The sequence below is a fragment of the Podarcis liolepis genome, assembly GCF_965112155.1.
Source record: "Podarcis liolepis genome assembly, chromosome: 1".
Taxonomy (NCBI): domain Eukaryota; kingdom Metazoa; phylum Chordata; class Lepidosauria; order Squamata; family Lacertidae; genus Podarcis; species Podarcis liolepis.
The window spans coordinates 79852088-79877920 of NC_139554.1; the positions used below are offsets into that span (position 1 = coordinate 79852088).

General features: G+C 43.3%; 1 protein-coding gene across 1 annotated transcript; it reads right to left on the bottom strand.

The window, feature by feature from the left end:
* Nucleotides 1-633: 633 nt before the first annotated feature.
* On the bottom strand, nucleotides 634-17772 carry LOC310699140 (acyl-CoA (8-3)-desaturase-like). The gene is made up of 12 exons (XM_083486782.1): nucleotides 17476-17772; nucleotides 10915-11025; nucleotides 9443-9640; nucleotides 7262-7363; nucleotides 6720-6848; nucleotides 6431-6488; nucleotides 5553-5629; nucleotides 4901-4998; nucleotides 3818-3914; nucleotides 3491-3570; nucleotides 3007-3132; nucleotides 634-2156 (listed from the first exon to the last, which is right to left on the bottom strand). Exons 1-12 carry the CDS (start codon nucleotides 17695-17697, stop codon nucleotides 2105-2107), a joined length of 1350 nt encoding a protein of 449 aa, XP_083342908.1. The 5' UTR covers nucleotides 17698-17772; the 3' UTR covers nucleotides 634-2104.
* Nucleotides 17773-25833: the final 8061 nt, after the last annotated feature.

Genomic DNA, 25833 nt, shown 5'->3' on the forward strand with positions numbered 1-25833 from the left:
TTGCAAGGCACCACTGTATTGGAAAGGCTACTTCAAAGAAGCTGCCCACTATCTTTGATGACTCAGATGCCTATCTGCAGTACATTACTTGTCAAGAAAGAGAAATGGAACAGGGATGCAGAGGTGTGGCTTGATCAAGAATCATATCAAAATAGTTTAAACCCAGTCAACGCAATGCTTTCATTGCTGACACAGATGGCTTACTCTATATTTGTTATAATTCCTCATAGCAATCCCACCTGATCACTACAGGAAACCTCAGGACAAACAAAATAATTGTGCTGCTTCACACAGCACAGAATGGCTGGTGGTTGCAGCTGGCCCCAAGACTTTATGAGCTCAACAGCATGCAATCAAGGAATGAATGAATTATCCTACGTACCCCTAGAATAAAAAAAGTAGGTTTTCACACCACAGTTTGAATTCCTATGATTTCTTTTTGTAGAAAGATGTGTTAAATTTTGCACTCATTATCTACTTTCAAAATCTTTCACAAAAGCAGCTATGGTACCCAGTCACATCAAACATCTGTTGCTGATGTGTATGTCTCCCCAGTCATTTCACACCAAGCCCAACTTGAAGTTGATTCTTCCATCAATTTCAAAACAGCATACATTCACGTTTGCAGGCTACTTATTATTTTATTTATTTATTTATTTATTTATTTATTGATATACATACAACTCTTCTACCATAGAAGGACTTCATGATGACAATTTACAACAAAATTACATAAATTAATAATATAATACAATAAGACAATAGCAGCGACATTAAAAGAGCAACAGAGATGGTGTCATTGGTTGCCAAAAGTATACATTTTAAATTCTTTTGCACCTGAAAGATTTTTTTGTTTTAAATAAGAGTATAGGAGGGAGTTTTAATCAGGGTTGCCTCATGGAGAAGGCCTGCCTCTGCCTGGTTGTTGCCACCATCTAGCCTCTGAAGGCAAGTCCACCCAGAATAGGGTCTCATCCAATTATCTTCATGAACAGACAACTTCATATGCTAAGCTGAACTATATTATCATGAGAAGCAAGAACTTTAGTTTGGGAGAAATGGAAAATGGTTTTGCTTGCTCAAGAAGCCTGCTTAGGACTTAATTAAAAGATTTCTGATAACCACAGAAAATTGGATCTTGCTTAATCATTGTTCCCTTTATTATGAAACTTGAATGACTGAGTGCTTATCAGTTTGGAAGCTAAATGTGGCCACCCCCAAAATAAGAAAGCATTTGATTTGTGCCATGAGTTGTGTCATTGTGTAATTTGTCCCATTATTTGGAGGCAAAACCTCTGGGTTTACACTGTCTCCCCAAAACAGCAGCTGTCTGTAGTGCTTCGTGTCTTTGTTTCAAAGGAGCAGGGTGCTGCTCCAGATCAACAAAAGCTATGGCACAATCCTGGATTTCTCCATTGAGGAGGAAAAACTGGAAAGGGAGGGCAGGGGAAAGAAGAAATTGGCCTCAGAGCTGGAAAGCCTACCAGGCGAGATGAGCGCCGCAACCCCAGAGTCGTTTGCGACTGGACCTAAGAGTTAGGGGTCCCTTTACCTGGTGCTACTGCCTCACCCTGCCTGAACGTTGGGCTGGCTCTAGGTCAACTCAGTAAATGCAAACCATGCTTTTGTTTGAGCAATCTGTGGAGTTCATTCAGTGGAACAAAGAAGATTCAATCTGGATGTTCAAATCTGGCAGGAGCCTGAGACATTTAAAGGACTGTGCAAAGTCTACTAAAGGAACGGATCAGGGTGTAAGGACTCAGAATGGTTGGGAGGCTGCTTGTCCTAATATACATTTGAAACTGTTGCTGCAGGTGGAAATGCAGAGTAAGCAAAGCACTGTTTCCCTTTCCCTATCTCTTCATAAGGTCTCAAAGTAGAACGAAGGCTCTTTTTCATTTTTCATTCCCCCACAAACAGAAAGGGGCAAGACAGCAGAGAAGCCACCCTTCTCTCTTTCACTCACTCAAGTTCAGCTCCAGCCCCACCTCAAATTCCTAAAGCTTCAGAGATCAGCAGCTCAAGGTGTGTGCGCCAGGGAAGAGGAAGAACAGGAGATCACAGTTCATCCCGAGGCGATTCGTCCCCAAAGTCCTCTCTCTCCTTAGGCGTGGATATAAGCATCCAGCCAGTGTTCCCCAGACTCCTTCAGCGTGCTGCAGAGGAAAAGAGAAAAAGGCTCTCAGTAATCCTCAGCTTAGTTTCAGCTTAGTGCTTGTCTTTCTTCCTTGCGCTGTTAATTTCACTTTTACTTTGCACACTGCCTTTCTGTATTACCGTAGCTGAGATTCCTGCATTGCAGGGGTTGGACTAGATGGCCTTGGGGTGCCTTCCAGCCCTACAATTCTATGATTCTATACACAAGGCAGTGTAGAGAAACAAAAGGCGGTGCGAAGAAGCAACAAAGACTGCACACCTTATAACACAATCTGATCCAATACAAAGGTGTCATAATAAAAACATAAAGCATAAGCAACTTAAGCCAAATTAAGTGATATTCAATATTCCATTAGCATATAATAGCACACAATAAAATTAAATATCAGCAAATAATTATTGAACAGAAATTCACTCTCAGCAATTACAATAAACAATACCATATTTTTCCGTCTATAAGAAATATATATTCCTTATGTACCCATGTATAAGACGCCCCCTATTTTTGTGAATTCCAAATTAAGAAAACATCCCTCAGCACTACCCGTGTATAAGACGAGCCCCAATTTCAAGCCTAATTTTTTGGTAAAAAAAACCCTAGTCTTACACACGGAAAAATATGGTATCTAAACTATAATCAATAAAAATAACAGCAGACCATAGTGTGTATAACAGCACAATACAAATTGACAATCAGTTTACACAACTTAAAAGCAATTTACACAACTTCTCTCTTCCCAGCTGGTTCTGTTGTTCCTAAAGTCAGGGTTTCGAAAAGGCTGCTAGGGCTGGAGGATGGGGGGGGGGGTGGTACAAGGCAAGTGGGGGAAAGCCATTAATTGAACTTACTGCAATATATCTGCAAAAGCCGTGAGCAGGGGCTTGCATTGGTACTTAATGCCATGCTTAGCACAGAGGGATTTCACCAGAGGAGCGACCTTCCAATAATTGTGGCGAGGCATCGTTGGGAAAAGGCTGTGGAAAGAGAGCAAGAAACATGGGGAACCAGTGTGGTGTAGAAGTTAAAATGCCGCACTAGGACTTAGGATGCCAGGGTTCAAATCCCCACTCAGCCATGCACCTCGCTGAGTCACTCTCAGGCTCTCAGCCTAACCTACCTCACCACCTTGAGCTCCTTGGATGAAAGGTGGGATGGAAATATAAACAATAAACCAGTGGCAGAGCCTTCAGTTAGTCAAAGCCATCCCACCTCTGTTGAAGTTCCCTAACCCTTTCCCACCCAATATGAGTATGGGCTGTCATTTACATGAAGGCCTTTTCCAGACACATTCACACTGTGCCAGTGTCTCTCTTCCATATGTCACATACTCACTGATGCTCAATCTGGAAGTTCAGGTGCCCCGTGTACCAGTCATTGAAGAGGGATTGATCCACATCACACGTCGCTGCGAGCTAAGTGAGAACGAGAAAGGAGACAGACCATTAAATGGCCCGGCAAAGGGGAACAGCTGCCTCCAGAACCAACCCCACTCAAATGTGACCATGGCAACTGGGCCATTTGAACAACTCTCTCTTCGATGGAAATGTAACCTTGCCCTTTCTAAGGAGGCCATGCACTTGAAAGCGCAAATGGATGGCTGAACCTATCAGACGAAAGAAAGTCATTGTCTCTGGGAGGAAGAAGTACATATTAACTCACCTGAGCAGACACCCAGTCCAAATTCTTATCATAATCGATAGTCATGGGAATGTGGTTCATCTGTGAGACCCAGAGAAACCAAGTGCTTTCTAGGAACCTGGGTAGATCAACACAAGAACAACAACAATAATCACCATTCTGTCAGAGATTGGCCAATACTACCTCATTCAGAATGAAAAGGGCTAATTCTTTCAAAGCAAGTTTTTTCTACACCCTCCTTCCGCTTACAAGGCCCTATTCCCTTTCTGCTCCTGTAGTAGTGATGAGAGTAAGGGAATAAGAGGAGCAAATGCTCCATGGGCCTTCATTAGGACCAGCAGACTTACTTACGGGAATTTTCCAGTGCAGATATCTCTGGGATTTGTAGTTTTACCAAGGCCTCACAAAGAGCCTGGAAGACCTGGGAAACTATGGGATCTTTGCCTTGGAGATGTCTGCTATGTTTGTATTTCATCGAATTGGCACTGCTAACTCCAGAGGAGTCTTATTAATAGTTAGGCAGCCTCTTATGTCAGCGAATGAACCTTTTTGCCACAGAAGAACATTGCATGGATAGTGAAGTTTCCATTTAAAACAACAACACCAGGAGATAAATATAATGCTAGAAACATATAGTGTGAGATCTCTTAACAAATGTAACAAATTTGTGCAAGGACTTCTGCTTGCACAGCAGGGCTTCCCCCTCCACCTATGCCCCCCCCCAACATTAGCTGGGGGGTGGGTTGGTCCAGAGGTAGGCCCAGAACAGCATGTGGGGGGAGGGGAGGGGGATTGTTCCATCTCACAAACTGATGCACTTTGTGCAGACAAAATGTCTGTAACTGCATGGTGCTGAATTCCACTCATCTCTGTATTTTACTTTTCCACTATCTGAATGCAGAGTAGGGGGCAGAGGAACAGTCTCTCTTGGGACTGATGGACACTTTCTTGGACTGCTTCGCTAGGCCAGGCCAGGGGAGATCATCTGCATGACGGATCTGTTCACGCTGGTGGGATAATTTGAGATGCAAACACAGCACTTTGTACATGCACAGCCGCCCCCGCCCACCCCATCCATGAGCATTTTGCATACAGATTATTTACCTGGCCAGCCAGTAGAATGCCATGAAGGTCTTAAATCCCATTAAAGGAACAAACATGAGACAAACGCGGATGTTGTAGAACACAATGCAAGCAAACTCCTGCCAAAGAAAACTGGGTTAAGGCAATAAAAATGATTGAAAACTGCTGCCTTTGGATGGTGCAATTATGATGGCTTCAAAGGCCATGATGCCATATGAATCAGAGCAATGTTTGCATGTATAGAAATGCCCTGGGAACTGTATCATGTTAAGAAGAACTGCCTCCATGGTATGGAAGGGCATCAGTATCAGTGCAGATGAGACACATGTTTCTGCACCGGGGTGGATATTATGAAAGGCAGTACAAATAACAAATCAAAGGAATGAACAAATGAAAATCTCATGGATATTGGTCTTCTTGATTACTGTAGATCTATTCTTCCCTCCCCAAACTGACATTGGCTCCAACATACACAGGCCAAGTGGATTTGTTTACTCTGTTAATTCACGAAAGTAAACTCATCCTTCATGTGACACAGGAATAAAATAATGATTTCTCTAATGCAACTCTGGTGGCTAGCTGCAGGCAGTGCGGTCACAGGACATCTGCATTCCACCATTACGTTATTATCCATAGGGGAAACAGTGCAGTTACAAGTTCACAGATGACTCACCATCCATTTTTTCCTCTGAATTGCGAAGCGTATTATAATCAGCTGCACAAATACAACGAAAGTCATCGGGGCTAAGACTATGGAGAAAAAGGAAAGCAAACAGAAAACAAAGAGGAGTATTTTCCTCCAGTTGTAATAACCAAGCTTTCCAAGCCTGTAAGTATTTCTGGGTATTTCTCATCTCCCAGGTAATTCTGGAGCAATCATACTGAGCTAAATTTAAGTTGGAGGGGGTGTCCGTTCGAGATCCCTTGCAGCCCTATGACTCTATAGCTGTCTGATTTGCATTTGTAGAAATGGACAATTTTTTATTTTTTTTTAAATGAAAATGGTCAAGCTTGGCATAATTAAAGAGCTGGCCTAGAGCAGGTGATTTCTTGCCATAGGAGCTCAAGGGTATTTGACTTTCATCCCTCCTGCCCTGGCTGGAGGTGAAGTCAGGAAAGTGTGTATCTGAGAAAGAGAACCAAAACAAAAACAAAAGCCTCAGGAGTTTTGAAACTGAAGCTGAAAAGAGATGGAGCAGCTCGACTTGCTTTGTGGAATTGGTGTCCCCCCTTCTAATCTACTGCTGGAGTTTTGATGCTGTTAAATTTCTTTCTTATGCTCAGCCTGTATAAATGTGTGGGGAAATGCTACTCATCTCCAGTGATCTTCATTCTGCAGAAACAAACCCTAAGCTGGGAGCCTGAAGTCTCTCACTGCTCAGAGATTGGGGTTTGTGTAACACTAGTAAAGATAACATTTCTTCTATCTATCCATTTGCCTATAGCATTTTTTTTTCCAGAACCTCCAGCCTCTGATCTAACAAGCTTCGGTCCTAATCCCCAAAGAGGCACAGCCTTGCTGATGGTAGCAAACAACTGAGAGAGACTCACGGATGAAGTATTTGTGCTGGTGCTGGTAAGGCATGTATTTCTTCTTCTTCTTCCCAAGCTGCGAATGGAGAGCAGAAGTAATGTGTTTAAACATAGGTAACAACTTTGCTGACCTTTTGTCACTGCACAGATTTTTCTTAGAGAATTTGATTCAGGAAAGAAGCCTACGATCTATGTTTGCAACATGAAATCGGCTTCCATGGCCATGTTTGCACGTAAGGCGAAATCAAACCATGGCTCTAACCTACTGCGCCTGTTATTCATGGTGTGCATTCCCCTGTCTACTCACCTCCTCAGAGAGCGGCTTCCCCAGGCTGAACAGGAGCGGATGCATGTTGAGATCTGGGTCCTTGCGGAAGCAGTTGGGTTTGGCATGATGCTGGTTATGCATATGTTTCCACCAGCTGGGGGGCCCTCCCTGCAAACAGAATAAAAAGAAAATTCCACCAATTTTTCATTATTCATGTTGGTGGTGTTGGAGCAACTACGTTATGTGCTTATTCCTGACACACAAATTGGGGGGGAAAATTGAGAAAACAGAGAATGACAACTTCAGCCTCCTAGGGCACTCTGATGCATAGCTGTCAACTTTTCCCTTTTCTTGTGAGGAATCCTTTTTGGAATAAGGGAATTTCTCTTAAAAAATGGGAAACGTTGACAGCTATACTCTGATGTTGACCTGAGAGTCACAGTCATTTAACAAAGTATTCGACGAGAGTATCAAGAGTGAAGTTATTGAACTAGAATTTATCAGGAAGTTTGATTCTATTCCTGCTTAGTCTCTATGAGTTCTAAGCAGGAGAAACCCCACCCTCGATACTAGGCTCTTACTTTAAGTATTCCTGCCACAATGTGGTGAGCCAGTCTATTCCACTTGGGCTTCTGAAAGACGGAAACATGCCCAAGATCATGCTGAAGAAAGCCATACTGGATCTGGAAAGCAAAAAAGCAATATCAATACATGTTGATAGGCTATTTTCCACAGATGGGTTAGTAGGAACAAATGGCTCACTCTTTCACTAAGACTTGGGAAAAGCAACAGCAGCTATCCTACGCACTCTGCCCCTGTTTAGTTCCCCACACATTTGCAACGGAAATTGGCAGGAAGCCTGGGCACTTTCATCAGAAGGAGAACTGGTTCCCATGAAGTTAGTACTATAGAAAAGGGCACTAGGCCTTCCTGCATGGGTATATAGCCTCACTTCCCACGGTGGCATAATAAAAAGGCTTGCCTCATGAATGTTGCTTATAAAAGTTCAGACACAACAGAACAATGAAATGGAAGATTTTAAGTATTACAGTAGCATTGTGGAAGCCACAGTCAATGGATTTATCCCACAGGGTGGTGTAACTTTTAAAGGCACACAACTATGTGAACAAGGCCAGTCACACAGATCTTCACCTTGAAATCATCACCTCCCATACTAGCCAGGCATAATATTGATGATAAGGACCCATTCCATTGCAAATGGCTCTACCAAATGGCCACTGGCCTTTCAAGGTCAACAGCTGTGTGTGTGTGTGTGTGTGTGTGTGTGTGTGTGTGAATTCCTAGAAAAGCAACTCACACAGCACTACCATAACACCAAAGGGTGCCAGCATATCTTTCCAATGAAGCAACTTTTTGCTATTTCTCTGCTAACAACTGACTTTTTTTGCCTCAAAATGAAAAAGAAAATGCTGGATTGACATCTTTATCAATCTACTGTGACTCCAAGGTCTCCTTCCTAGACAGTCAGTTCCACCAGTTCAGACCTCATGAACATGCATGTGAAATTAAGAATTTTATTTTATTTTTGCCTTGACATGCATCACTTCATACTTGTTTACACACATTGAGACCACATGCATTTTGACTACAAAGCTGTGCCTGTCTAGCTGGCCTTTCGCACGGAACCAGCAGCATTGCAGAGAAAACTACCTTGGAGCTGCTGGCATTCAGAGTGCTACCAAACAACCCTAATTTTGCTTCTGGGACCTCACAACTACATTTCCCCATGCCATTTGTGCCAATGTGCACCGCAGCCTCTGCATCACTACCTAGTACTACTGTCTACTATGCTATGCTATCTAGGTGACAGGTGATATCCACAACCTTCACATCAGACAAGCAATAAATCCTACAGCCTACACACCGATCACACACCCAGTTGTCAAATTGCCCACTACTAGGATCACTCCAGCTCTGGAGAAGTTCTCTCAGGGCAGGTTTTCTTTAGATCAAGGAAAGGTCAGGCAGCATAGTGCGTCCTGGCTTCCAGGCCCTGTTGCCGAACTTGCCTGGCTGTTTAACTTGCTTTGACACTTGTCCCCTGGGGCTCCCTGCAGCTTGTGGAGCTGGCTCCTTTTGCTAAGTTGCTCTAAATCAGTGTTTCCCAGACTTGGGTCTCCAGCTGTTTTTTGGGACTACAGTTCCCATCAGTGCTGCACACTGGTCTTGCTAGCTAGCGGTGATGGGAGTTGTAAATCCATAAACAGCTGGAGATCCAAGTTTGCTGGAGACCCAAGTTTGGGAAACCCCACTCTAAATTTATATGCCTGGCTAGTTCCTCCCAGCTGTTGTTGCAGTCAGTAAGGTCAGGTGTATGGCTGAAATTCATGAAAGTAGGGCTTTGAAAAAGGGAGTAGTAGTCTGGAACAGTGGATCTTGATTGACTGGACAATGGGCAATAAGATGACTGCAAATTAACTCCTTTGGGAAATTTTCTTATTTTAAAACTTTTAATAAAAAATAAGTAGCTTTTGCCTGTTGCTGAGCAGAGCACGCTTTTAAAAGTGCAAGTTTAGCTGTAGTTTTCAGTGGTACCTTGAACTCCCACTTTGACAAACTAGACCAGTTTTCAGCTGGTAACATTAAATTTGTGTGTTCAGGTCACCATGATATGCCTGAAATTCCACAAGCTATGCCAAATGCTTAGGGGGGTGAGGATATGACAAAGCACTAAGACAGGTAACCGGTCCAGAATAGTCCAGACTGAATCCTGCTGCATCCAGTAATGCAGACACATTTACCTGTGCAATGGTGAACAATGCTACACCAATGAGGAAAGGGGTCCAGGTTTTTCCAAAGTACCAGATGACGAGCCAGGATGCAATGTCTATCAGGAAAGCATGCAGGAACATGAAGGCAAAGAAGGGATAACTGGCCTTCAGGAGTCCAGATCTCTTCACTGTGCTATGCAGCTCACGAAAATCTTGTATCAGCATATCCTGTGAGAAATGACCATGGTTAAGTTCCCCCTTCACAAAGTACATGCATCTGATTTGAACTGTAGCATTACTACGCTTTCTCTAGACAGATCACGATGGTAACAGAGAGGCCAAGCCAGCTGGTCAGCTCTCCTTCAACAGGGGGCAGGATGAGACAGGACTCTAAGATAAAAGAGGCATGATGATTTCAGGGCATTGTCTAACCAGAGGCAGTGGAAGACCACTCTCTGCTCTGTCTCTCCACAGTAACTTCAAGGAGTGTAATGAGTGGGTTTTCTGTAAGAGTTGAGGTTTTTGTACCCAGATGCTTCCTGTGCTGTTGTTGGAATCTGTCTATCTTGAAAGACAATGGAATGCCCAGATGTCAAGACCCTGACTTCTCAGCCTCACTGATGTGGTCCAAAGGAAAGCAGAACAACACACTTGGCACCAACTTGGTTGCTGGAGTTGCCAGAATGAGGCATCTAAGACACCATCCAACTATCTTAGGGACTCCATTCTGGATCTGTTTAGGATTTACTGCTTAGCCTTTCCTTCTAACAAATATATCCCGCAAGGCAGCAGAGGTTTAGGGCCAGAATTTCCCTTCTCTGCCTTCTTGACCATTAGAGCCACTTGTCCGTTCCATCTGCCAGAGCCTGTCTTCGCATGCAGGGGAAGTGCACTTGGCATGCTAGTTGCATGTAAATCCTACAAGGAAGCAGGGCAAGCTCACTAGGCTCCAACTCTGCTTTGCTATCCTCATCTCCTTCCATGAGGATGGAATCCAAAGTGTGGAATGCCTTTGCTCCTCACATGGTCTAGACCCTCAGTTTTGCAGGGTTCTAAATTGTGTGGGAAATCTCCCCATTTTAGACTTCACCCTTCAACTCATTGAGGTTAATGGGCAGGGCCATAAACACAACTTTACTGGTGACCAGCGAAGAATGGGGCAGGTGCTTAGTGAAGGATCAAGGCAGAGAGATTTAAATATCCAACCAGATCCCTCCACCACCTACCCAGTTGCACAAGTTTATGGTTGTCTCTTCCACGGTGGCTGTGTGCAAAGCCATTCTCTTTCACATCTCTATCATGGGGACAAGGGGTGAAGAGCAATATTGAGGTTCTAAAGCATCATGAAAAGTGTACCCTTAGGGATCCATGGGGCCTAAGCCACCAAAGGGAAATCCTGCAGGTAAGTTCTTTGGTATCTACAATGTGCTTTTGCTCAATTAGAACATGTAAAGCATTTTAGTCCAGTGGCTTTTGCCATGCACACTACATGGAAAACTTACTTTTTTGGTGGGTTCACAGCTTGGTTGATCAGGTGCCAGCTCCCCAATTAGCAGTGAGCTCAGGTATTTCTTTACTAGGTCCTCATCCTTGTGGAAAGCGGTGAAGGCATCCTAAACACACACACACACAAACAAACAATAATGTAAAAGGATGTAGGGGTCTTAGTACACCACAAACTTAACATGAGTCAACAAAGTTATGCAGGAAGAAGAAGAAGAAGAAGAAGAAGAAGAAGAAGAAGAAGAAGAAGAAGAAGAAGAAGAAGAAGAAGAAAGAGCTGATGCTATTCTAAGCTGTATGAACAGAAGTATAGTGTCCCAATCAAGGGAAGTAATAGTACTGTTCTGTTTTGCCTTGGTGAGACCCCACCTGGAGTACTGTGTCTAGCTCTGGGCACCAGAATTTGAGGATGATATTGACAAGCTGGAATGTGAGCAGAGGAGAGCAACCAAGATGGTCAAGGGCCTTATGAGGCAAGGTTGAAGGAGCTGGGTATGTTTAGCCTGCAAAAGAGCACACTGAGAGGAGATATGATTGCCATCTTCAGATAACTAAATGGGTTGTCACATGGAGGATGGAGCAAGCTTGTATTCTCCAGCTCCAGATGGTAGGACCTGAACCAATGGATTAAAGTTACAAGGAAAGATCTTCCGACCAAACACCAGGAAGAACTTTTTGACAGTAAGTGATCACTAAGCTCATTCTGGGTTGATCATTCCATTTTTATTTTTATTTTTGGGCATTCTAGAAAGGACTATCTGGCAGGATATTCTTCACTGAATCCTATGATGAAATGACATGCTTTTAATGAAAGGGCTGGTGCTGTGCTATTTATATTGTAATTATTGGTATGGTTTTAATAGATTTTATATATGTATATAGTTTTAATTTTATCAATGTTTTATGGTTTTTTAATTATTGTTTTTTCTATACTTTTAGCGGTTCTTATTTTTTTCTTTAAGCTGCCTTGAGTTCCCTCAAGGAAAGGTGGGGTATAAATACATATACAACAACAGCAACAGCAGCAGCAGCAGCAGCAACAACAACAACAACAACAAATGAACAACTATATTTTATTTCTGATAAGTAAGTTTCACGTTTTGCTGTAAGTACTTGTGAAGCAGTGATTCACAAATCAAGACTGGCATACAGTTCCTGTTAAATGAGTTAACAGAAACTAGAGGTCCAAGACTGATAGTAATGATCACCCATTATAATGTCATTTGGTCTGATCTTCAGGAAAGCACACTCCTTTTTTAATTTTCCATGGGCCTCTTTGATTTTTGGTTCAGGTAAACTATAGTTTACCATAGAATCCAAACCATGAACAATGGTTTGCGGTAGTCCTCTGGAGCAACAATTTGCAACCAAAGTTTGCTCATTCAGATGTAACAGGAAACTATGGAAGAGAACTGAAGTATACAAGGAGAGAAAGAGGGAGCACATCAGCCTAAGGAAGGCCAAGCCTTTGTTTAGCATTACATTTGAATTAGCCCTGTAAAGAGACTATCCTAATTAATTGCATTCAGAATTCAGCATCAATAGAATCTCAGTGGTCATTCAAAATAAACAAAGCAAGTGCCTTGACCTTGTGGGTGAAAAGAGCTCAGAAACATGTGTGCCTGGTGAGGTCTCAGAAGCCAAATGGGCTGAGCACAAGAAGCAATGCTGAGGATTGAGGATGTGTTTGTGTGTGTGTACAGAGGCTGGATCTAGACACATCAAAGAAGCATTTCAGTTTGAACAGGAGAAACAGTTAGAGAAAAACAGGACTCCAGGCCGCTATCTGGTGGCAATATCACATATACAATGCATACAAATAACTTTTAATGTAACAGTCTAGCTGAGTCCAAAGGCCTTCAGGCAGTGACTCTTTGCTTATGACTGTGAGTTTCATAACCAGCAAGAAATCTTCCACCCACAGAAGGCTTCTGTAGACGCCAACAGAGTTTACACAATTTCTCAAAGGAGCTTCCAAACTTCAGAATGAACTCACTTTAAAATGAATCACATCTTATTGTACCCAATTCCTTTCTCACGTCACATTTCAGTTTCATCAAACACCTTTCCAGCTACATATATTACCAAAAGTTCAACAGATGGACAGGCAAGAAGTCTTTCCGTGTTTTCTTATTCCCTCAGAGGAGGAGACATGAAAATCACAGCTAAAGACAGAAGACACTTGAAAAATCATTGAAGGAAGAACATACTTAGTTATTATTTTCTTCATAAAATGTATATACTGCTTGATTGTAGAAAAAACCTCAAAACCTCAAAGCACCCAGCAATGCCCTAAATGGCAAACCCTATGTTAGTTATAGTTTTGGTGGGTGAAGTCAAATGCAGAGGCGTTCTGAGCACTATCCCGTTGTCAACATGAGTCAGTGCACATCAGTATCTTCCCCACCCGCATTGATTAAAAGGCCGATTTCTGATTTGGGGTGACAGTACAGCAGCAGTGATGTAAACATGGGTTCTCCTACCACACATGCTTCCTGCTTCCATTGGCCCAGTCTTGTGGAGTACTCTGCCAATAGATACAGTAATTCTGTACAGTGTATTCTGTGCCAACTTTTAAAAACTTGCTCAAACCTTTTCTATTCTGCCAGGTCTATGCGGACAATTCAAAACAAATCCTTTCGCAATGGTTGGTGGATGTTTAACTTTTTATGGTTTTCACTGTGTGGTTTCATTTTTCGTTGCTGGAAACTGCTTTGATTTTTTTTAAAAAAATCACATAGTGGTATATAAATATGTTTAGAAGTAATATTCAAACAACCCAACACAGCATGCATCACCAGTCAGAAAACTTTTCCAGTGTTGTGCTTACGTGGCACATCAGATGGTGCTGTGATTCCATTATAGCTGCTTGTACTCAAAAGTGGTGCCAGGAATACCTTCTCCTATGTTACGTTGTGCCATTAAAACAGTACATTCCAGCCTGACGACCCCTCCAGATGTCACTTCGTGATGATTTGTATTCACGATGATATTGGGGCACTTTTACACAGTCCTGCTTTCAATACTGTTTGTGCCTGCAAATGTTTTGGGGGCAGATAGCCTGTTTCATTTCTAATCAGCACACAGCCTTTAACCACCTGCTGTAATCCTGGAACTTTTTATGCTACTGATGTTCTGGGTTTATTCTTTTCTCCCTCTTTTGGTGGTGCACTATAGGGTAAGCACATCCCTCCAGATGGCAGTAATACAGTAACACTGGTGAAGCACTGGAGAACAACTAGCCAAGTGGCATGGCGGTGTGGACAGTCCAGTGTAAATTCACTACTAATGCACTATTATTGCATCAAGGACATGTTGAAGAATATACCCACAAACAACAACAAAACAGTCTGGAGGGGCCCATAAGTCAATTCATTCCAGCTTAAGACATATCAGACTAAGAAACGTCTAGCATGACCAGATGTCATAATTATGCATCAGCCTCTTGTTCGTGTTCTCAGAAGCAATAAAATCTGTAAGCCTGGATATGGCCCAGGACATTTCCCTGCCTGAGGTAGAAAGCCCAATGACATCTCCTCCTTCACCCACCCAGTGTTGATAAACATATTGCAGCAATCTTAATATAAATGGTAATTTATAGGCTTTTAAAAGTACCCTCCACCCTACTACCTGAGGCACGTTGCCCCACTTGCCTAACGGTAGGTGGAGCCTTAATTATTTCGCTGGCATCTGAATCCAAGAGCATCTGTGGTTTGTGACACTGAAAGACAATCATGTAAGAACACGATGGAGTCCCAGGAATCTTTAAACGGCCCTTGTGGCCTAAGCCAGTCCATTCCAGTAGGAGGTACAAATGCGGTGTGAAGGCATATCAGATGAGGAGATTTCATGGGCATAATGAGCACATGTCGTACTGAGGGATATTCTAACTTGTGGGCATCAGCCACGTGTCCATGTTGTAAGCCCAGAAGCAAGGATGAGGGAGGAAGTCAATATGTAATAATAGTAATTATTTATTTTGTGTACCCCACTCATCTGACTGGGTTAAATTCAGCTCGCATTTAAATTCAAACCTATAAATTCACAGTTTCCAAAATAATACAATAAGCAAAATGCAGCCGTCCTTTGAAATTCACACCTATCTGAATATTGCGATGCCATTCTTTAAGCAAACAACATTTACAAAAATACATATATTGGGTTAAGGTGTGCATACAAATAAATATGTTCATGAAAATAGCATGAATAGTAAAATGACGTTTTTCTATGTTTTTATATGTGCTGTAAGCGGCCCAGAGAGCCTGGAGAAACCCAGCCAAATGGGTGGGGAATAATAATAATAATAATAATAATAATAATAATAATAATAATACACAAATGCATCACACCATGTGTACATTAGTCAATGCCAGGGATTTTTCTCAGCCAGAATTCACTGGAACTCAGTTCCGCTACCAGGTGGGCGCCATTGCCATTCTAAGAGAACAAGAGAGCCGTTCATGGTGAGTCCCGGCACCTTTTTCTAGAAAAATGGCACTGGTCAAAACCACTGAAGAATTTTATGAGGATTTTAAAAAGAATAATTGTAAATTCCTGTAGTAATGTGGAGAATCGATTGGAAGACTGGAAGAGCAAGAGAACCGAGAGAACTGATATATTCCTCCCTCTCCAGTGCATGTTTTCTGCCTGAGGTAGAGAAACCGACTGACACCTTCTCCCGCCCACAAACCCTAATGTTGGTAGAAATATTGCCGCAAACTAAATAATTGACACGTTCCAGCCTTTTAATAGTAGTCCTTAGATCTATAACTTGAGTTGGGCTGCCTGCCTCAGTCTTCTGGGCACTGAATAACTCATTGGCACCTGCTGCAACTACTTCAGAGATCTGAAGCAGTGATAGGCATGTGAGAGCGCAGCTGATGTTTGCGACTCTTAGCCAATGTTTCATTCCTGTTCATATCACCCTGTGGGTATTAAACAGGTGGCCAGGGACTTACTAGGGGGAAAGTTGGTCTGGCTACTCGCTTCAAAGAAAACACCTTTAGGCAGTGTAACTCCACCACAACTTTCTGGATCCCTGTGAGGGTGGCTGTGCATGAATGTGAGCACCTGTGTTATTAGTTAAACCCTTTCTGTAAATTGCTTAAACGTCAATTAACACCAACTTCAGTTACATGTAATTTGAATAAACCTGTTTTTGTGGGTGCCAGAATGTTCATTTGGTTAGGAACAGAAAATATATATGTAAAAATAAAATACCTTTAGTTTACTTTGACATGCAAGAAGTGTGCTAGAAAATGTGCCCAAGGCAAAATGAGAAAACTTTAAATCACCAAGGTCAATATCCGGCTCATAACTGTTCAGTCAAGACAATCCCAAACACAACATCCTTTACTTACACTATTCTTAATCTCAGGTGGTGTTTTCTAAATTTTAATTTCAGGTGTACAACAGATTAGTATATTTCACACTTTGCCAATTTAATCTGCAAAGCTAAGACATTCTGTAGTGAAATATAAAATTGTGGCTGTAATTCTAAGTGTACTTACCAGGGTTAAACTCAATGAGAAGAGCAAAAATTACAATCCCAACAAATATCAGCAATGCTACATCAGTTCTCTTAGCTTCCTACCCAACATTACTCAAATATTTTGGCTGAGGAGACATCCTCAGTCATAGTTTCTCACAGGTATGATAACTCTGCTTTTGAGTCCATATGAATCCTTCACACACCTGGGCTTCTTTAAACCACCTGGAAGTCAGGCAATGATATGTAGAAAGAATTATAACCAATTATCTTGAGAAGGAACTGCAGACTAGCTTTAGTCACCCATGCCAGCCAGAATTTAGCTTCCTCCTCCAGCAAGCTATTATGGGGTGGGCTTTTCTGTGCCTTCAGACCCTACTTCTAACTCTTGTTTCCTACAATAGCAGAAAATTGCCAAGGAAACTTCATAAGCATATGAAGAACCTTGGTCCCTCTAGCCCTGAATGCCTACAGTGCTGTGTCCTCCAGGATGTCAGCCACAAGTCTTTTCCAGGTCTGCTACCTGAGATCCTTGGAGATGCTAGGGGTCAAATCTGGGATGTGGCCCAAGTAAGGCAGGGGTGGGTGTGCCTTTTTGACAGGGGAAAAAAAAGATATTTATCTCTCTCCATCCTTCTTGCCAACTTCAGCAGGTGGATGGGACCACCCATCTATCAATCTTCCGATGACCTGATGACATCAGGTGTCTGAGAGGTGGGTGATCTCAGAGGGCTGCAGGGATGGATCTGCTTTGCCAATGCATTCCCTGCATTGAACTCTCCCCTCTCTAGCTGTTGAGCAGAGGGTGCAACCCTGCTCTCTACAAGGGTCTGCTTTGCCAGTGTGTTTCTTGCAGGGAACATGCTGGCAAAGATGCACCCAGTAGGATTGAGCCCCATCCCCATCAGCTGATGCAAGCCAGTGATGTTAGACTGCCATGACCTCATGGACCAAATGGGATCCCCTAGCAGCTCTATGGACTGGAGTTTCTCTACTCCTGATTCAAGACATGTGCTGTGCCACTGGGTGATGGTCCTTCTCCACTGCTCTCTGCCCCGCAATAAGGTCTCACCGTGGCATCTTGTCCGGAATAGTGGCTGATGACGCGCCTTCCTCCAGGGTGCCGCCAATAGAACTTGCTGACATCGTAGACTTTCCGGTTGATGACCAGCCACCTTTCTTCCTTGGAGTTCCCTTTGCCCGAGCGGAGTCCTATCTCCTCCCAGGTGAAAAGCTGTGGAGCATCTAAGCAAGGTTCCTTTCCTCCTAGAACAGTGCCTGACTGTGGAGGCATTCTGACTGACAGTGCAGCACCAGCTTCTCCAGCTAGTTACTGTACTCTTTATCCGGGTTGGAGCCACCTGTTTCATGTTTCAGACAGGTTTATATAGATAGACACACCTGTTGCAGCAATCCAACCCACCTCCCAGGACATTCTGTTACTTCAGACATTCTCTTTCAAAACAGCTGCCTTTCTCCTGCTCCTCCCCTTGGCTTCCTTTCCCCATAATTCTGCAAGAGTCACCTTTCCGTCATGCCTGTGCATCCTTCACACCTACTAGAGCTCAGAACTGGGAGAACGAGCATGTGAATAATTGTCGCTTTAATAAATACAGCCACATACATAGAAGCCATTTAGCTTTGGGTGCTCTGAATTGTGCAAGAGTGATAGCTTCACCCCAACAGAAGTTTGATATTTGCCAGCCATCATCACAGATCACTTCCAGAGTAATATTGCTTCCTTTTCCAAGCAACAGCATTAAGAGAAGAGAACATGGAGATATAATCACAACAATTATGCCACAGGGAGGGACGGGCGAGAAATTTAAAGTTTGTGTTTGAAGCCAAATCTTCCCGTTGCGAAACATTATGAGAACTGAAACACGGTCATCCTTTGATACCTGCAATTTTTCAAATCATGCAATTCAGTTCTCCAACCATTGTTTATGAAAATAGATATATTAGGGGAAAGTGTGCATGAAAATGAAAATAACACAGAAAATTGTATTATATTGGGGAAACTTGTTTGCAAACAATTGTATGTTAGTTAAAATTGTGTATAAAATTGTATTAAGAGTAATTCACATTAAATTCCACATGAATTTTTATTAGGATTTTTTTTAATGCAAGTTGCTGCAGAAATGTGGATAACTGGATTTAATAAGCACCAAATGAGAAACTGAGAGAATAAAAAAAAACCCTTATCCCTAGCTACATATTGCTCCAGTGAGTGAAAAGAGCTAAGTATGTGTTCCCTCAGAGAGCACGTAGCTTTTTCACTCACTGGAGTGATATGGGGCCACCTCCCATCCATCTGCTCTAGAAACCACCCACCTCAACATTATCTGAATTGAGCATCAGTTTGTTGGCTCTCATCCAATCCATTAGTGAGGCAAGACAATCATCCACTGCCACACCTGTGCTGTGTGTCATCCACATATTGCTGACAACATAGTCCAAACCTCTGGATAACCCCACTCAGTGGTTTCATGTAGATGTTAAACAGCATGGGGGGTAAGACTGAACCCTGAGGAACATCACAGTGAAGAATCCATGGGGCAGAATAGCATTTCCCAAGCATCACCCTCTGGAAACAACCAACCAAATAGGACTGGGAACACCACTAAGCTGTGCCACTCACCCCTAAGTCAGACAGCCGCTCCAGAATGATACCACTGTCCTGAAAGCCACAGAGAACATTGATGAGAATTAACAAGGACACATTTCCCTTCTCTCTCTCTTGGCAAAGGTCATCATACAGGGCACCAAAGCAGTTTCTGTACCAAAACTGGGCCTGAAGCCCAGTGGCGGAGGTCATGCTCTGGCACCAGGGGGCGGAGAGCAGACGGGGGAGTGCCTGGCGCGCATCCCAGGGTCATGGTGCGCCACCTGTGGGGGTGTGGCACCCAGCGCGGGCGGGGAGGGCAGCTGCGATGGCACTCCATCAAATCAGAAACTGGGATGGCTTCTCTAAATCAGGGATGTCCCTGAAAAATAGGGACATATGGAGGGTCTGAGACACACACACACATTTAGGGACACGTACAAAACTCCTTCATACGCATACATATAGGACATACACATACAGAGACGTCCCCCCCACCCAGCTGATGCATGTAGGTCACTTAAGGAGGAGGCAATCTTCTTTCCATGCTGTGGGGATTTTCATTCCCATTACAGCCACAGGCTATGAAGAGAAGATTAAATCTCTTCAGCCAGCCTAGCATAATGAGAATGAGTGAAAGTCAGACAAGTCCTGCCTAGGTCTGCACCCTATTCTCCCTGTAGTATCACTACCACCTCCAAAATATTGAGTTTATGGCTCATGGGCCACCAGCTAAAGCTTGGTGGAGCAGATCAGGCCTTCAGACTGCACTTGTTCCAACTTGTTGGGTTCAGTGGGGCTTGCATCTGAGTAATGATGCTTCCAAAGAACATTAACTCTTGGTTTTAAATACTACGACATTAACTTGTTATCCTCATCTCATTTTAATTAGCAGGTAGACTTTATGATCCTCAGGTTTTTCTCCAGGTTGCATGTTAAGGGGGCAGTTTTTTCAACTCACAATCCCCTCCATCCACCAAAAGGAAGAGGCCAATTGCTCTGGCAGGCTGCAATTTATCCTGTCCCAGGTCCCAGTGCCCCTATTGGTCACTTGGTCCTGCACCCAGGGGAACACCCAAGACCTCCTGCCACCATAGGTCAAATGCGTGGCAGGTGGATGATCCAGCCTGCCATTCACCGGTTCACTAGAGTGGCTCAGGGCCTGTCCACAAAACTGCCTGCCTGGGAGGGCAAATGGACTTTCTTCAACCCACAATCCACTCCCTTGGTTCTGGACACCACTGTTCTCACTTGAGTACACTTGCTAGGAGAGTTACACTACATTTACCTCTGAAATGATATAGGAATCTGTGAATTACATTTTAACTAGATCTAAATTGTACATATCTAATCTGAAAGATAATGATTTTTATGGAAAATATGTTTTCATTTATATGATGCAAATGACAGGTCCTATGTATCAGCCGTAATCTTATTTAAAAATCTGTCTCATCTACTTTTGGTGTGTCTCTTTGGGATTTAAAAAAATATCTGGCAGGGTAGATATATGTGGCATTATTTGCTAGATGGCTTTGAGGAACCACAAGGTTCCCTTTAGGCTTGGCATGTAGATCTGGATGACAAACAAACTGGTGGGGCCATGCTTTGCGTGTCAAGCTCATATACTCAATGTGGCAAGGTGAGGCAGTTGCCTCAGGATGGCAGGTTCTGGACAGCTAGGGGGCAGCAGATCTGACCTCCAAGGAGCATGCTGCCCACCTCCTTCCCCCCCCTTCTTTTGCTGCATGCCTATGGCCCACCTGCCACCTGTCCACTGTTGCCCATTCATCTCTAACCTCCTTCTACCCCCAGAAGGGCAGGCACATTGATGCGGGTGAGCTGTGGGTGAGCGGTCAGTGGGTGTAGAGGTTCTGGGAGTCTCCTGGCCCAGGCTGTTGTACTAAGAAGCGGTGGCAGTGATACTACCTTCTAGGGTTGGTTTTCAATTCTGTTCATTTGGCTACTGCTATCCCAGCAAGAAGGCTAGCTCCAAGGCTATTGGGAGCTGGTCACTTGACATAGGGTTGCCATACATCCCAGAATTTCCCGGACATAGTCAGAATACTGCAGTTGGAAACAGTGTCTGTGTGGAAATTGCTTAAATGTCCAGGAAAATCCGGCTTTATTACAACCCATGTAGGAAGTCTAGATTTTGGCGAATTTCCTTAAAAAACATATCAACAACTTTGGGCAAACTTTTGTGTCCAGATTTTCACTTTTTGAAATATGGCAACCCTACTTGACAGCTGGCCACAAGCACAGTGATCTGAGGAAGACGTCCGCTGCATTTCCTTCCTGGCTATGGAGGAAATGAGCTTTCAGTACAGATGGCGATCCAGAGAGGAAAAGGAGAAGTTGAGCACTCTCTTGAGTTTACATTTAATAAAATAACAAGAGTAGATTATAAATGGGATTCTGATTTGACTTGTTTCATTCCTTTTTTAGCTACTCTCCCATAATTTAAATTGCAGATTTCATTATCCTGGACAATATCTCAGGTTCTGTGATACCACACATTAAGACAAATTTAATGCTTTTAAAATATGTTCCTTGCCCTTATGATTTTAATAACAAGACTGTTGTTAGTGTTTAAGGATACAGGCTCAGACTTGAAAACATCAACCCCAACTAGCATAGATTAAATTGGTCACAAGCTTGTTGCTAAATATTAACTCTGAGATTGGGGCAATAACATGGGAAACAAAAGCTACAAAGATAAGATGTAGGTCCTAATGTTTAGATATACAGGAAGTCTTCTACATACTGGCTTCTGGGCTGTTATCCAATCTTTTCTGAAGCTATAGAGCACAACACATTTACTCATCTGAATTTTATGTTTTCCATTTACCCTTAAGCATTTCAGAGAATGATGTTCCTCTTAGAGCTTGACAGATTATATTAGCTGCGTTAACTGAAACCTAGTGTTAAACCTTAGGCACATCTCTCTTGCTATTTGTGATAGACACAGAGACCCTGGCCACTATGCTTAGTGTTAGCCTGTAGATCGCAGGGTTGAAGGTCAATGGGTGTAATGGACTGGTTGGACGCAGAGGAATGGTGGGAGGAACCAGCTCAGGACAACAGTGAGTGGTCAGAGGGAGAAGAGGGAAAGAGGTGTCAGAAGCTGAAGAGGTAACAGGGCTTAGTAAACTGGGAGAGTCCATGGCAGAAAGAAGTCCAGAATCAGAGACAGAAGCTGAAACAGGAGGGTGGGAGGAGAGAGGCTAAGAGGCAGAGATGAGCACAACTGGTGAAGAGTCATGGTTGTCTCCCCCTCCAGCTGCAACAAGCTCCCCTGTGGCTGAGGAAAGTTGGAGTCCAACATCATCTGGAGGGGTACACGTTCTCCACTAAGGTACTACCTGTTTCCACAAGGATCTCCCCAAATGCTTCTTCGCATAGCATTCTCTGCATACTCACACGAAAAGAAGTGTAGCAGGGCAGCTGATTACAGGGAAAAGGGTATTTTCTGTGGGCATGCCCTCCTGAGAGATGCTTACCCACACAAATACCCTTTTATTTTCTCAGACCTTTTAATTTATTTTATTGCTCAACCTGAATCAGTTTTATCTCTTTCACATGGGGAAAACCACTTCTAATGGTTTTAAATTTGTTTACCCAATAGCTGTAGTGGGCAAGATGTGAATACCCTAAATATGTAAGGAAGGGGCTTCCTTATCACTGAATTTATCTAGCCAGAGTTCTGATAATGCTGCTTCAGTTCTTCTCCAGTTCTTTGCCTTGCAAAAGTGTTTAGGCTTCTTGTCTCCCCGGGGAACCACTTGCAAGTCAGGGAAGGCAGTAACGAATTATGGTGCCTCCAGAATGTCAGTATTTTGCAAGAGAGATTCAAGTGCATACCAGATATTAAGGTATGCACAATTCAAGTGAATTAAAACACTGCCATTCTTGCACAACAAATCCAACTTTAGTTTGAAATTTAACTTTTTCTAACCAATCAGTGGGAAGATGTATAAATGCAAATCAGGATGAATAACCTGAATAAACTGCTTGCGAGCAGATCAGAATGAATGCTCAACAAAACTAGATATGTTTCTCAACATTTTTAATCCTATTTGAGCTAACATTAATCCCTGCATTAGATGACACAATCATTTGATTCAGCATGAGGTTGTTGAAACTGTATGTGGGTCCTTATTCTGCCTAACTGCACATGTCAGTGGTTCCAAGCATAAATCAAATATCAGTGGAGAAAGAGAGCACTCCTATCTTGTACCTCTCTCCAAGCCAAACTGATCTGAAAGAATTCCATTTGCCCCCCCCCTTGTGATTTCAGAGAGTTGTATAAAATTCTGATCCATTTTATAAATCCAAGCTTTTCCAAAACACGAACTGCCAATATAACTTCCTCAAATGCTTTTTCAGAATATAAATAAATAAGTGCAGCCAGATGCATTTTATCACTATTTCAGGCCACCAAACTGGTTACGTTTCTTAGATGACTGCTGGCTGTCCTGGCACTTGTGCCTCCTAAGCTCCTTCTTGATGCTGTCTGCCACTCCCTCAATGCTCCACGCTGTGTGCCCTGCCACTTACAGCTCATCATCATCATCATCATCATCATAATTTATTATTTATACCCCGCCCATCTGGCTGGGCTTTCCCAGCCACTCTGGGCGGCTTCCAAAATTTTTTTTTTAAATACTGTAATACATCAAACATTAAAAGCTTCCCTAAACAAGACTGCCTTCAGATGTCTTCTAAAAGTCAGATAGTTGTTTATTTCCTTGACATCTGATGGGAGGGCATTCCACAGGGAGGGTGCCACTACCGAGAAGGCCCTCTGCCTGGTTCCCTGTAACTTGGCTTCTCACAGTGAGGGAACCGCCAGAAGGCCCTCGGTGCTGGACCTCAGTGTCCGGGTAGAACGATGGGGGTGGAGACACTCCTTCAGATATACTGGACCAAGGCCATTTAGGGTTTTAAAGGTCAGCACCAACACTTTGAATTGTGCTCGGAAACATACTGGGAGCCAATGTAGGTCTTTCAAGACCGGTGTTATGTGGTCTCGGTGGCCGCTCCCAGTCACCAGTCTAGCTGCCGCATTCTGGATTAATTGTAGTTTCCGGGTCACCTTCAAAGGTAGCCCCATGTAGAGCGCATTGCACTAGTCCAAGCGGGAGATAACCAGAGCATGCACCACTCTGGTGAGACAGTCCGCAGGCAGATAGGGTCTCAGCCTACATACCAGATGGAGCTGGTAAACAGCTGCCCTGGACACAGATTTGACCTGTGCCTCCATGGACAGCTGTGAGTCCAAAATGACTCCCAGGCTGCACACCTGGTCCTTCAGGGGCACAGTTACCCCATTCAGGACCAGGGAATCCTCCACACCTGCCCGCCTCCTGTCCCCCAAAAACAGTACTTCTGTCTTGTCAGGATTCAACCTCAATCCATTAGCCACCATCCAACCTCCAACCGCCTCCAGGCACTCACACAGGACCTTCACTGCCTTCACTGGTTCTGATTTAAAAGAGAGGTAGAGCTGGGTATCATCCGCATACTGATGAACACCCAGCCCAAATCCCTTGATGATCTCTCCCAGCGGCTGCATGTAGATGTTGAAAAGCATGGGGGAGAGGACAGAACCCTGAGGCACCCCACAAGTGAGAGCCCAGGGGTCTGAACACTCATCCCCCACCAACACTTTCTGAACACGGCCCAGGAAGAAGGAGTGGAACCACTGTATGACAGTGCCCCCAGCTCCCAGCCCCTCTAGACGGTCCAGAAGGATGTTATGGTCGATGGTATCAAACGCCACTGAGAGATCCAGCAGATTCTTATCTTCTGTTTTCTTATTTATAATATTATTGTTTTACTATTTACTGCATTTATTGTGTTGATGTTTTCTGCTTTATTTTATGATTCAACTGGTTTTTTAAAAATCTGATTTTTTGGTGCCTTGCTTTTCAGGTCAAAGGGTGGAATATTATTATTATTACTATAATTATCATCAATATTTCAGAATTCAGCAGCCAGGTTGCTCACTGGAGCAAGACAGTTTGAGCATATTACACCGATCGTGGTCCGACTGCACTGGCTGCCAATTAGTTTCCGGGCCCAATTCAAAATGCTGGTTTTGACCTATAAAGCCTTAAATGGTTCAGGACCGCAATACCTCAAGGACCATCTCTTTCCATATGAACCTACCCAGACCCTGAGATCATCTTCTGAGGTCCTCCTCCATGTACCGCCTCCTCGAGAGGTCCGGAGGGTGGCAACAGGAGAACGGGTCTCCTCTGCGGTGGCTCCCCATCTGTGGAATGATCTCCCCAGGGAAGTTTGCCTGGCGCCTTCATTATACTGTACACCTTTAGGTGCTAGGCAAAAATGTTCCTTTATAACCAGGCCTTTGTTGATTTAATTGACATCCTATGCCATTTTAAAATGTGTTGTTTTTTTGGGGGGGGTGTTATTGGGCTGTTGTTTTTATTTTGATTATGTATTTTGTTTTATATTTTGATTTTATTCTGTGAACCACCCTGAGACCTCCAGGTATAGGGTGGTATATAAATTCTAACAACCACCACCACCAAAGTCCCAGGGCAGACTACAACATGGAAGCACAATATTTAAAACAGTCGAAAGACAACTTACAATCACAGAAATAAGGTGGGTATACATTCCACAAACCAACCAACCAACCAACAAATGCTAGATAGTTTCATCAGGAAAATCCCAATCATTTGAACAGGTTTCTTATGAAGCTGAGAAAAGAGATTAGAGAAAAGAGACTATCTGAGGACAGATCAAAATGCATAACTGACTTTGCAGTATTAAATCTCTTTGGATTAAGGAAGTATT

What these genes read in the sequence shown, in the direction of transcription:
- LOC310699140 (XM_083486782.1), bottom strand. Translation starts at nt 17,697, where the DNA reads ATGCCTCCACAGTCAGGCACTGTTCTAGGAGGAAAGGAACCTTGCTTA. An exon ending in CATTGTTCACCATTGCACAG is followed by an intron (nt 7,364 to 9,442) that starts GTAAATGTGTCT and finishes TTTGCTTTCCAG; the next exon opens with ATCCAGTATGGCTTTCTTCA. An exon ending in TGGACTGGGTGTCTGCTCAG is followed by an intron (nt 3,571 to 3,817) that starts GTGAGTTAATAT and finishes GTTCTCACTTAG; the next exon opens with CTCGCAGCGACGTGTGATGT.